The sequence below is a fragment of the Mizuhopecten yessoensis genome, unplaced genomic scaffold (genome assembly GCF_002113885.1).
Source record: "Mizuhopecten yessoensis strain PY_sf001 unplaced genomic scaffold, ASM211388v2 scaffold11163, whole genome shotgun sequence".
NCBI classification, from domain to species: Eukaryota; Metazoa; Mollusca; class Bivalvia; order Pectinida; family Pectinidae; genus Mizuhopecten; species Mizuhopecten yessoensis.
In genome coordinates this window covers 120127-132642 of record NW_018408911.1, presented here as the reverse complement: position 1 = coordinate 132642, position 12516 = coordinate 120127, and the positions used below count along the sequence as shown (strand labels likewise).

General features: G+C 34.8%; 1 protein-coding gene across 2 annotated transcripts; it reads left to right on the top strand.

The window, feature by feature from the left end:
• Positions 1-780: 780 nt before the first annotated feature.
• LOC110467156 (GATA-type zinc finger protein 1-like) lies at positions 781-12465 on the top strand. 2 transcript variants are annotated; one of them, XR_002464819.1, is made up of 6 exons: positions 781-1005; positions 2986-3303; positions 3613-3761; positions 4539-4629; positions 6801-7292; positions 7362-12465. XR_002464819.1 is itself a non-coding variant. In XM_021524109.1 (5 exons), the coding sequence occupies exons 1-5, from the start codon at positions 863-865 to the stop codon at positions 6925-6927; spliced, it is 828 nt and encodes a 275-aa protein (XP_021379784.1). In that variant the 5' UTR covers positions 781-862; the 3' UTR covers positions 6928-7341. The 2 variants fall into 2 exon arrangements, 1 of the variants encoding a protein (XP_021379784.1); XM_021524109.1 differs by lacking the exon at positions 7362-12465 and having other exon boundaries at positions 6801-7341.
• The last annotated feature ends 51 nt before the right edge of the window (positions 12466-12516 follow it).

The window sequence follows — 12516 nt, the reverse complement described above, 5'->3', positions numbered from 1 at the left end:
TGAAACACACATATTATATTTAACAGTCATAGTATTGTTGAACATCTCTGGTAAACACAAATAACTATCGTATTATTCATATTCTTTGTAAAACTTACCTCCTCGGAAATTAATTTAGATTGTACGTAACGATGTACAATTAATATAACGTTCAACGCCTTGTTAGCTTGGGTTGTCATTATTTCCGTTTCATTTTAGATTTTATTTTCCTAAGATCATTCAATAAATTTACAAAAAAGATATATGTTTTCATTAAGAACCTTAAACATGATATTGTTTATTGACAACGTAAACCCTTCTTTTTATCGTAAAAATTGAAGTTGAATTTTGATTTTGATTTTGCTTCCGAATAAGCTTAGCATGCTTTTGATGTAACTAGGGTTGTGTTACCATACCAAGAGCTGCATCAGCTTAACGATTTAAAAAGTAAACAATTGAATCGGTGGTATTTTCATAATCATTAAAACTGAAATGAAAGTATACATGACATTGAATTCAATTTTTTCTCTTTCGTGTAATATAAACAAAAACAATCGTCTTTTCTGCACATATAATCATGAAAATGAAATTGAAACTTATGCTTTTTTTTAATTGCCTTTTTTTTTCATTGAAAAATATTAGACATTTCCAGAAATAACTAAAACAAGGAAGAACTATGTGATAAATAAGAAAATTGTCAAAGTTTATTAGCCCAGCATGTTGTTTCACGTGGCTGACAGTCTTGATTGACAGCGATTGGAAATCAGTCAAGGTCGCTCCGAGCATGTGCATTTGCCCGTGATTTGCGCCCGTCGTTTTCACCGGTAACTAAACAAAGGGCTAGACACATGGACGTATCTACAAGTCCTTTATCGTATCCAAGATGATGAAGCCAAATGATCAGATTTTTAATTCAATTCATCGCGCAGACGACCGGATATTGAAATCAATTGATTGTAACACTATTCAAGACGAACGTGTCAAGAAAAGGAATACGGAGACCGGGGCGAAAGGCAGATTTCACAGGTAGATTGTGTACCTTTGGCTTTGATCGGAAAAGTAATGTCTTGAATCATAATGTCCATAAGATATTATTTGTAAAGTTGACAATCATAAACGTTTGAAATGCCGATAATATGCAGAATTTCACAAAAGTTGCAAACCATATAGAACGTTGGATGAAGATGGTTTTCGAGAGAGAAAAAATGATCGGTGATATGATTGACTGCCATATCATAAAAAAATGTTCTTGTCATAAAACCGAATTTATTTGTGTGATTAAGAAATGATTTATAAAAAACCTGGCCAAACAATATGAAAATATACCTCGACTTTTGAGCACAAAACCACAATTGGATATAAAATTAATGGCACGAGAAAATATTTGTTTGATGGATGTTAGCTTAATCTGTTAATTGCGGGCTCAAGTTAATTCTACCAATGCAGTAAGCACTGACACCAAGGAAATCCATATTATTTATCCCAATCAACTAATGGTACAAAATACTTCTTAAATGTTCGTGTCTTAGCTGATCGGTATCTTGAGATTGGAAGTTTAACAAGGCGCTACAATTAAGTGACTGTGACCTTCACTTTTAGGTCAATTGTGAAGAAAATGTATAACTGACATTTGGATCTTGTTGTAAATTGAAAAGCATTGAAGACATATTGGTGAAACTTGAACTATACATCTGTACATGTATCACCAATTTAGTTAGTTCACTGTATTTAGGTCATCATGATAATCAGACTGGGTTGTCTAAATTCTAAAACATTATTGAATAAGGCCAAATCCAGAGAGTATCTTTTTAAGTTTGTAAAGTTTGAAGAATATTTAATTAGGTTATGAATACTTAATTCTGATTGGCAGTCCCATTCAAGACAATATTTTCCATAATGACTGATCAGGCCAGGTAAGAAAATGAACAGAATGACTATCTTTAATTAGCATACAAGAACTTCCTAAATCCTGATTGGTTGTTTATTTTGGTAAAATTCCTTTCTAATCTATTTATGAATTTTCACCAAACTTTATGTGAATATGTATGATGTCATTGCTCCAGGCCTTTTTGAAGATGACTGGAATCCGGAATATTTGACAGGGTATCGGGTACTCCTGTAATTCTAGGTATTCTAGTCTGCCTTTAGTGATTTTCAATGGATGAACTTCATACAACTTAAAAGGAAAGTTGATTTTCTCAAAATATTGGAGGAGATTGATTTACACTATTATCCAACAGTAATTTGCAGAGTTATGGCCCTTTAGTCAATTGCTGAAACAGTATCAGTTCCATATCTAGAGTTCTTTTCAATGGATTTACTTCAACCTTCATAGAAAGGTAGGTTACCAAAGCTCAGACAAGTTCGATAACCACCATATCGGACCAAATTTCATGGAATTACAGCCCATTAGTCACTTGCAGAAACAGTGTCCTCTCAATATTTTGATTTTTTTTCAATTGACAATTGATTAACTTCAAAATTCATAGAAGTGTGATAAGCACCATTATCAGAGCATAATTTACAGAGTTATGGCCCTTTAATCAATTTACAAAACATTGTTCACTCAATTCTGGAGTTATTTTCAAAGGATAAATTTCAAACTTCATACCAAGGTTAATTAACTTTTATGGCACTTGATTTAACAGTGTCCTCTTTCATACATTTATCTGCAGTTAGTTTCTCGGGATTAATTTCAAACTTCATAAGCTTGGACAACCACTATCATCTTATCATAATTAGTGGAGTTAGGCCCCTTTCAATCACTGGAGTGTTATCACAATTATCTGACCATACTTAATAGAGTTATTCCCCTTGGTTTCATGCAATACTACATGCATTCCATGATGTTTTATATTGCACTCATTGATCTACGTTATGTTGAATTATTCATCAGTTACTTACTTTGTAGGTCACGGGTGAAACGTGTTTGCCAACAGCATTGAAAAACAGGTGAACTTATTGTTTCAAAATATCGGAAAGTTATTTGGTGTGTGTTGTTTTTAGCTCTCCTGAAGAAGATGAAAAAGAAAATCATTTTGAACCAATTTCAAAACACTGCAGAACAAATGGGGATGTGTTGCAGAAAACAAAATCAAGTGACATGCATGTTGACAGGCCATTAACGTCGATGAGCACTTGTGAAAAAATGACGACAGCGACAACGTTACCGATGACAAATAATATGCATGTCAACAGGAGAAAAAACAAGCATCCAACCAGAAGTGCAGCCAGGCAGGATCCTAACTTCCGGGGCGTGACGTTCCTTTTGCACACACAGTTACAGGGCTGCGACAGCCACCTTGTCATATCGGCTTATTTTAGGTAAGTATTGCACTTTATTATTAGTGATACATCCACCAATTATTGATAGCTGTGTTTGAGAAGAATTAGTAAAACTTGGTTTCTGTTTACATGTCCAATATATACAGTACTTTATGTAACAAGGGGCTTGGCAGGATACAATGATAAGTGGGCCATCTCTAATGGGATACTTTCTCTTGCTGTTAACACTGTCTCTTATAACCTTAGTGTTTCTGAGGATGCAAAACTCTAAACAAGTCGTTTTAAATCTTTCTATCCTCACTAGTGCAGATTGATAACACATATACTACAAACAATTTTGTATTACAGTAACATGAATATGAAACCAGTGGGTTCCCATGGCCAGGTGCGGAATCGTCACAGCAGCTGTGGCTCTGCGACTAGTTATCACACCGACTGCTGGAGTGGATCGGAGGAGGACAGCCAGCTAGCCTACCATCGGAATGCCTACGTCGCAGGTAGATACTTGATCTTGGGACCTTGATGTTTTTAGAGTTTCTGTGTATGACAAACTTTCTGTATAGCAGCCTTACGCCTTGATATTACTTTGATCACGATGGCTTTGACCTTAATACCTCTTCAAAAGTAACTATCTTAACCTTGACAAATCTTGGATAGTTAAAAATTTGACCTTCATAATTCGTTGGGTGTCAACATCTTGACCCGATACCTCTTGGAAAGTTACAATTTGACTTTTATACCTATTGGGAAATGAGGACCCTGACACCGTTGGGTGAAGACAACCTTGACCTTTATACCCCCACCAAAAAAAAAATCATGAGGGTCGACCACAAGACCTTTCCATTGAATTTTTGCACTTTAATGAAGTTGTTATCTACAGGAATGGCAGTAACTCTTGGCCTAAAAGAAGTCCTCTTTGTTGAATCATCGTCTATATAAAAGGTAGAATACTCCAAGTTGGAAGAAAGTTTTGAAGTAGAACTTTTCTTCACAATTATAACGGGTGCATTGGTACACTTAACATTAAGTTGTTGCACCCTCCTGTAAGGCATGCAACTTAATCTTAATACAGATGACATTCTGTTAATATTGGAGAAAGTGTTTAAGTATAAATGTACTATAATGTGTTTGAAATTTGGAGTCTTGTAGATTATAAAACTTATTGAAAGCTTGTTTACTTTTTAAATTTAACACTCTTAAAGATAAAGGCAAGAAGGAAAAGTATGAAAAAATATTCTGTTGTCCTGAAGAAGTCTGTTAATACCTTGTTTCAGCAAAGACATGTGCATCCTGTGCGACTCGAAGAACACCTCTGTGGAGAGATGCTGAGGATGGTACACCATTGTGTAACGCATGTGGCATCAGGTACGTATTTGGGTCTTGTTGCTGGAGGACAATTCTGTCTATTTGTAACGCAGATTTATGATGATGTGTTTTGATTATGTTCATTTAGATTATGATTCGGTTAATTAGAAGCCATCTGTCTGTGGGATTCATTCAGGACCAATCAGTCAAGTCATTTGTTAACCAAAAGATACAGAATCCAAACAAATTGGATCAATGTCCTAGTTCAAAATGTTTGTTAGCCCTTGGTGGAAAGATTCATTGTGGAATTCAGTAGTTCAGTACAAAAAGTGATCAAAATTCAAAGTCAAAATTGCTGGACAAATTCTGCATCAAGGTTGTTGAGTCGTCTAGAATTCAAATCAAGAAGATAAACATCAGCATGAAGATGTGCATGATTTAAAATACATTTATTCTTCAGACATTTTATCAGTTCTGACAACAATATTAAACAACATCTTTTTCTTGACTTGTTGAAATTATTTATAAAACTGATTGAACTCTTATTCAAATCAAGACTGATGTGACCTTGATTAATATATATATATACTAACATTTTGCTAAGGATCACTTTTATTTTTGAGCATATATGAAAATAAATATTTTATTTGGTTTATACCGAGTATTATTTTTGAAAAATTGATTTTTCTTTTAATGCATCAGCATGCAAAAATTCCAAAAATCGTAATTACAGTCGGAAAATGAGCAACAGGAAAAGGGTTACCCTTAAAATTGATAACAAGGTATTCACTAAAAAACTTAAAATGCACAAAGCTCATCCTCAATAAACAGAAACTGTTTTAGTATCTAGTGTGACGCCCATGAGCATCAATTACAGCTTCACAACGTCTGTGCATGGCCCAAATGAGATCGCGTATCCGGTTTTGTGGGAAAGCGTTCCACTCGGCTACCAGAACTGTTCCCAGCTCCTGGAGCGTTCTTGGCTGAACATTTCTGGCAGAGAGAGCTGTCTGCAGCATGTCCCACACATGCTCGGTGGGATTTAGATCCGGCGAGAGCAGGCTGGCCAATCCATTCTTTGAATAGTCTCTTGCTCTATTTGGCCTAGCATTATCGTCCATAAGGATGAAGTCAGGGGCCATAGTTCCAGCGTAGGGTCTGAAATAGGCATCAAGGATTTCATCGCAGTAAATCCGGGCCGTAACGATACCATTATGGAACACATGGAGGTCAGTTTTACCATGAAGGCTTATGCCTCCCCACACCATCTTTGAACCACCGCCATATCGGCCACATTCCACAACGTTACCTGCCTAGAACCTCTCCCCAGGTTGTCTCCATACTCTAACGCACCTGCCGGTGAAGTCGAGACAGAATCTGGACTTGTCAGTAAAAAGAACCGATTCCCATTCCTGAAGAGTCAAGTGCTGTGAGCAAGGGCCCAATCTAATCGGTCCCTAATATGGGGGGCAGTTAAGGGAACTCGTATTGCTGGCCTACGTAACCTTAATCCAGCATCATGAAGACGATTCCTAACTGTCTGAGTGGCTACCCGGGTACCAGAAGCATTTAGGAGGTCAATTCGTAAAAATGTGGCAGTCTGGAACCTGTGACGCCATGCCTGTATGAGCAAGCCATGCCTGTATGAGCAAAAATCGGTCTTGTCAATGCATTGTAGCCCTCAAACAACCTCCAGCAAGATGTCTGGAAGGGTTTCTGTTAGTTTGGAAACGATTCCACATTCATGCCACGTTATGTAACCCAACGTTGAGACATGCTAGCTTGCAGCATTCCGATGCCCCTATTTATTTCACCATCATTTAACTGTTGTCCGGTTCGTCTTTGTGCCATATTAAAAACAAAAACATGCGAAGAATATTCATCAAATTGATTTCCTTAACAATTTGAATAACGCCTTACTTAGCCTAGCTTAGCTTTTGAAAAGCGTGTACACGTGGAAAAGCGTGCACACGCTTTATGCTTGACTGAACACACCCACACAAGACTATTTGGAAGGCTAACATATTCGCCCAAAACAGTACGGAAGGAAAATATAATATCCTTTCTAACATTTTGATCTTTTTTTTTCAAAATAAAGATGATCCATAACAAAATGTGAGTAGCATATTTACATTAGAAGGACTACTATCATACTGAGTGGCTTTGAAATAACAACTTCTAACATTTATAGAGACATTTCGTTTTTGCATGATATTTTTCACGTTATGCAGGTTTAAGAAATACAAGGTACGTTGCAGTCAGTGTTGGCACATACCCAAAAAGGACATCAAGACGTTCCCCAACTGTCCCAACTGTGGGGCACTTCTACGTGTGTCTGTCTGTAGGCGCAGCTGGTGACAGTGTAACCATGGTTACAAACAGACAGAGAAAACACGGGTAGAACATTAATGCAGGCATGTTATTTTTACATTACAAAGTATTTTATTAAACCCTTGTTGGAAAGATATATTTGTATCCTCATAAATAGATCAGCAATTACTTCTAAAGGTGGGAACTCAATTGTTACTTAAAAAGGACGTGTTAGCATATCCAGAGTGTTTATCACATTAATAATCCATAGGTTATTGATCAAACAGCACATTGGAAGATTAAATTTGTGAAAGATGTGTTGTGCGAACCCGATATCTTACCTAGCTGTAATTATAGGTTATATCTTACCTAGCTGTAGTTATAGGTTATATCTTACCTAGCTGTAATTATAGGTTATATCAAGCTGTAATTATAGGTTATATCTAACTGTAATTATAGGTTATATCTAGCTGAAATTATAGGTTATATCTTACCTAGCGGTAGTTATAGGTTATATCTTACCTAGCTGTGATTATAGGTTATATCTTACCTAGATGTAGTTATAGGTTATATCTTACCTAGCTGTAATTATAGGTTATATCTTACCTAAAGTATAAACCAGTACATTTGTCACAGTTTTTGTACCATGCAAGATATATCTTGGTGTAGCTAACAAAGATGTAAAACACAGAGATATTTAATATAGACGACCTTGTTGGCTACAGTGAAACCTGTAAACTCTGACACCTTGTAGAACATGCTAATCAGATAAGACTGGATCTTATTTGGTAGTTAATTTGGGATTAAGTTGGATAAGTTGGGATGTCTGAATATTAAGGTGTTGACAAGAAGATCGATGTCTGAGTACTTAGAAGTTGGATTAGACATTATATTGAGGTCAGATTGGACAGTTTTTACTGTGTGATTATCTCACATTATCTCGTATGAAGAAGAATTCATACCTCAAATGTCCTTTGATTTCTAACATACATTCAAAATGTAGTGCCTTATAAGTTAGCCATACTTAGTTTATGCAAGGAGAATGAACACTAACCTATTTCGTTAAAATTAAACATTGTTTTGAAGATATTTATTCCTTATTTCACAGAGGTAAATACCTTTTCATATGGCATGATTATAAGATTGTAAGATTTGAGGTGTATTTATATATATATATATATTGTATTATATAATGGGGCCCCTATATATATCAATAGGTGATACTTGTGATGTGAAAGTTTATTTATGTTAGGTTAATTGTTTAATCAACTAGCTCACTTGGCAGGAAGTACCTTCGAGGTTATGCTGTGATGCACTGTCTTGTTGTCTCACACCTTTTTCTGTATATGGCTTTTTATTGAGAACTTAAAGGCCAAATGTAAAGATATTTTATCAATGGCTACCCAAGATAACTGTTTTAAAGTTTCCGTGAATAAATGACTTTAACCTACTTTAACAGTTCCAATGGCATTATCTGAAACTTGTGAGATCTAGAGCCTGTAGCTTGCAGGGATAAAGAACTATAAATAAAATAAAATAATTGACCGTGACCTATTTCAAGGTCATGACATACTGGTGTGAAGTTCTATCAAATTGTTGGAATATTCCCTTGAATTGTTTTCTCGTCGACGGGGGTAAAATGTGTTAAAAGACTGCATACCAGTAATTGTGGCCTGAAGTTGGCTAGGATAACAGGCCATCAAATCGGTTTAAAAAAACCTTGACTAACCTTAAAGGTCAAAAATGTGAAATGTGTTTGCCACCCATTCCATAGCAGGTGAGCTATACAGGCCCAATATGCTTTTTGTTTACAATTGTACAGAAACTATTTATAAATCATGTTAAGTTTATTATTCCTGATTGGATAGGTACATAATTTTGAGATCACAATAGATGATTGATGTAAAAAATATATCATTATTTATTATTTTGAAGAAGTCTGATATTATTTTACAACAATTTCTAGATATCATGATCTCTGGATTTACGAAATACATCGACATGAAATAGAATTATTGTAAAGATGTTCGTAAATTGTTTTACTAATACATGTATGTATTTTGACAGAATGACGAGTGTATGAATAAATATGTATTTGTTGTATATGGATATTTCTATATCATTGATACATATTGGCACAAGCTATTTAATTAAACTACATGCATTACATTACATTGTTTGATTAATATACAATATACATAAACATGTACAGTATTTATGAGAGTATTAGGTGCTTTTGGCAGAATATATTACGTTGATGTATAGATCGATAGACAGTTATTTGAAATATTAATATAATTTACCACTTAAGTTTGGTACACGTATCTTTAACATGCATTTCTCATTGTATAGCATACAGGTACATGTAGTATAACATTATGAGGCGATGGTTCCTTTGGGTTGAAAAGGATGGATCTACATGTACTTTCAAATCCAAGGGTTCTCGTGGTTAACCTTGCCTGGACCTTTATAAACAATATATCCATCCACGACAAAACTTTCATTTTTTCCCTCTATCAAATGAGCAGCATCAAAGGTGGTACACTTGTAGTGGCTTGGCTAAATGCAGCTACATTATAAAGTCAACATAATTTTTGATTTGTCAAGAGCATTTCTTTTCTATTATTTATGGTAGAGGATAAAAGTGCTAATAAAATGTAAGGTTACTGCTGAAGTAATTATGTTTTTGACTAGGTATGCTTTTCTCTCTCTCTCTCTCTCGAGAATTTCAAATAAGACCATGTTGATTGTATTTCTTGACATGTCATGTGCACGTTGGAGATTATACATATACTTTGCAAGTGTTTAGTTTGTTTTGAAAGTTATACGTTTTATGTTTTGAATTAATTGTCTGTTTTATCTTTATTTTTGAAATGTGTGTCAACTTATTTCCTTCAGGTAAAGGAAAAGTTGTTTTTGAACGAATCTTGATTTTTGAATTTGTGCTTGAAATATCTTTAATGTTTAACATGTTTTATTAGCTAATACGTATGTTATTATGTGTAAATGTTTGTTTTATATTGATATCAGTTTTACATATGGTGTTTTTAGCACATATGAGCTATTGCTATCCCCATTCATTTGTCCACTGGCCTCGGTTAACGTTTTTACATTTTAAAATTAAAATTAAACTGTAATACACCTATTTTGCCAAAACAAATGATAAATGCTAGCCCTTGTTTCCTCTGGCCTCGACACCAGACTTGGACATTTTCACAGATAGATGCCCCATACCAGACATCTATTTGTCAAAAAGTCTGGTGTCTGGGCCAGAGTAATCTCGAGCTAGATATATGCATAGTCTGGATCAAATCTTGGAAGCAATATATTGAAAGCAACGTCTCGACAGCCATTTTTGATAATCTATTTGAAATTTAAACTTGTATGCTACTTCTTCAACTGATATTTCAGAAACTAAGTGGGAATAATCAGCACATAGTCCTGACCAATTCTTGTTATTCTGGAGTGGATTTGAAATCCAAAACATGCATACCCATCTTGGCAGCCATGTTGAAAATTCTATTTGAATTCCCATACAAATTCTACTGAAGTGTTATAGTAGTAGTGCGTCAAATGGAGGTGGCCAAAATGTCCTGTTTCACTTGTGTAGTAAACATCTTTTCGTTATGTCTGTTCCTATTCTCAATTAACGAGAAAAGGAAAACCTGAATGCTTTGGTTCCAAAGGAAGACATTAAAAAAACTTGATTACTTTTTGTACTTTACAACAAAATGAAATGTACAAGATGAGGTATGTTTGTGGGTAACCAAGGGGATAACATGACTACAGAACATGTTAATTAACCCTGGTGGGCTCGTCACTGGTAAAGTACAATATCTCGTGTTCAGGTACCACTCTTTTCTGTTACAAGTTGTCTCGAGAACAGCAAAGAATTCTGCATCATGTGTCTAACACACAACCATGTGAACTGATTTTATCATGATTTCATAATAAAAGTTGAACATTTGTTGTCAAGTTTTTAATATCACTTTACATTATGACTCGTGATTTTACAATGAGTACCAAGGGTACAGGTTACACAGATCAAAATGCAAGCTATTCCAAACAAAATGAAATCTGTCCAATCTGACCCCTGTGGGACAACGTATTGGTCCTATTAACCAGTCTAATCTGACACTGTATGCGACAAAACATATTGGTCAGAATAATCCGTCTATAAATCTTACATGTGGTTTTCTTCATATGTAGGACAGGTCAAAATACTCTCTGCAAGTTTTTCTAATAGTTTTCATAATGGGATCACATGATTTATTTGGATGACAAGATATAAGTGATCAGATCAGACAGGTTTTATCAATATACAAAACAAAAAGTTTAAATGCATGTATCCGCATTATGAATACCCAAGTAATATATCTTTCATCCGTTTATGATGCACCCAGACTACGTAGTGGATCCCACCTTTAAAAAAATATGGGCACGTCCATATTTATCGTGAATGATGGGCTGTAAAACTCTTCAATTTTGCCAATAAGAATTGTATGTAATTGATTTCATTTTGCAAAATGAACAATGTACTAAATATATCTATTGTTTAAATATGTGTAAGTAAATACAGTACACCTGGATGATTTTTGGAATTAACCTTTCGACTAAACATCCCTCCCAACCTGCCCTCTTACGCACACACTTTCAGTTCAACACAATGTGGAGATCTGGATGAGTTTGGAAACCCTTTAGCTTAATACCCCCTACCCACTCTCTTACACATGCATACTTTCATTTCATCAAGCACTTTTGATGCATAAAGCAATTCATTTCATCTGCAATGAATGCAAATTATTCAGCAAAATTGCTGCAGCAAAAACAAAAGAAAAAAGTTAATTTAACTTTATGTAGTAAAAATAGCATAAATACTAGCAGATCTCATGTTCATGTGAAATTCAATCCAGAAAATGTTCTCCACACATGATAGACATTGTATTTAGGTATAATTGTGATTAGGTGTTACTGTCTCCCACTACACGGGGTCGGTACTACCTGGTGATCATGATTTCCCAGACAAAAGCAACTAATTGGACTTTAAATTTTTTAAATGTTAACGTAACAGATTTATTCCAACTATAAAAAAGGGAGGATAATTCTGTGAAAACATCAAGAAGTTAAAGACATAATGACTAGTGTCAAATTAGGTCTTCAGTCAACATACAAATATTTACAGGAAACTCAAACTGAACATATAACTCAAGTCACTAACCACATAAGTCAAAATCTTCTAGATTGTTCATCCGACTATCACACATTACCTCCCACACAACACAGTAGTTCTGGGGCCTCTTTGTTTACAGCCAGATCAGCTTAATCAGTTGTTAATACAAATTTCAAATTCTTCAATTTTTGACAGGAATTTCAGAATTTATGCATATTTTTGTTTTGTATTCAGATGATCAATATGAAATTCTACATGCTATTTTAAGGATACCTGTATCACTGCCAAAAAACTTACTTACGGTATGTATACATACTGGAAACAGATTTTGTTGACATTACTGTAGCTTTGATAAAACAAGAGGCCCATGGGCCTTAACGGTCACCTGATATATTTATACAGAGAGTTGATTTTGTTTTTAACATGAACAGAAATATTATTCAAAGTGACAAAAAACAATAAAACCA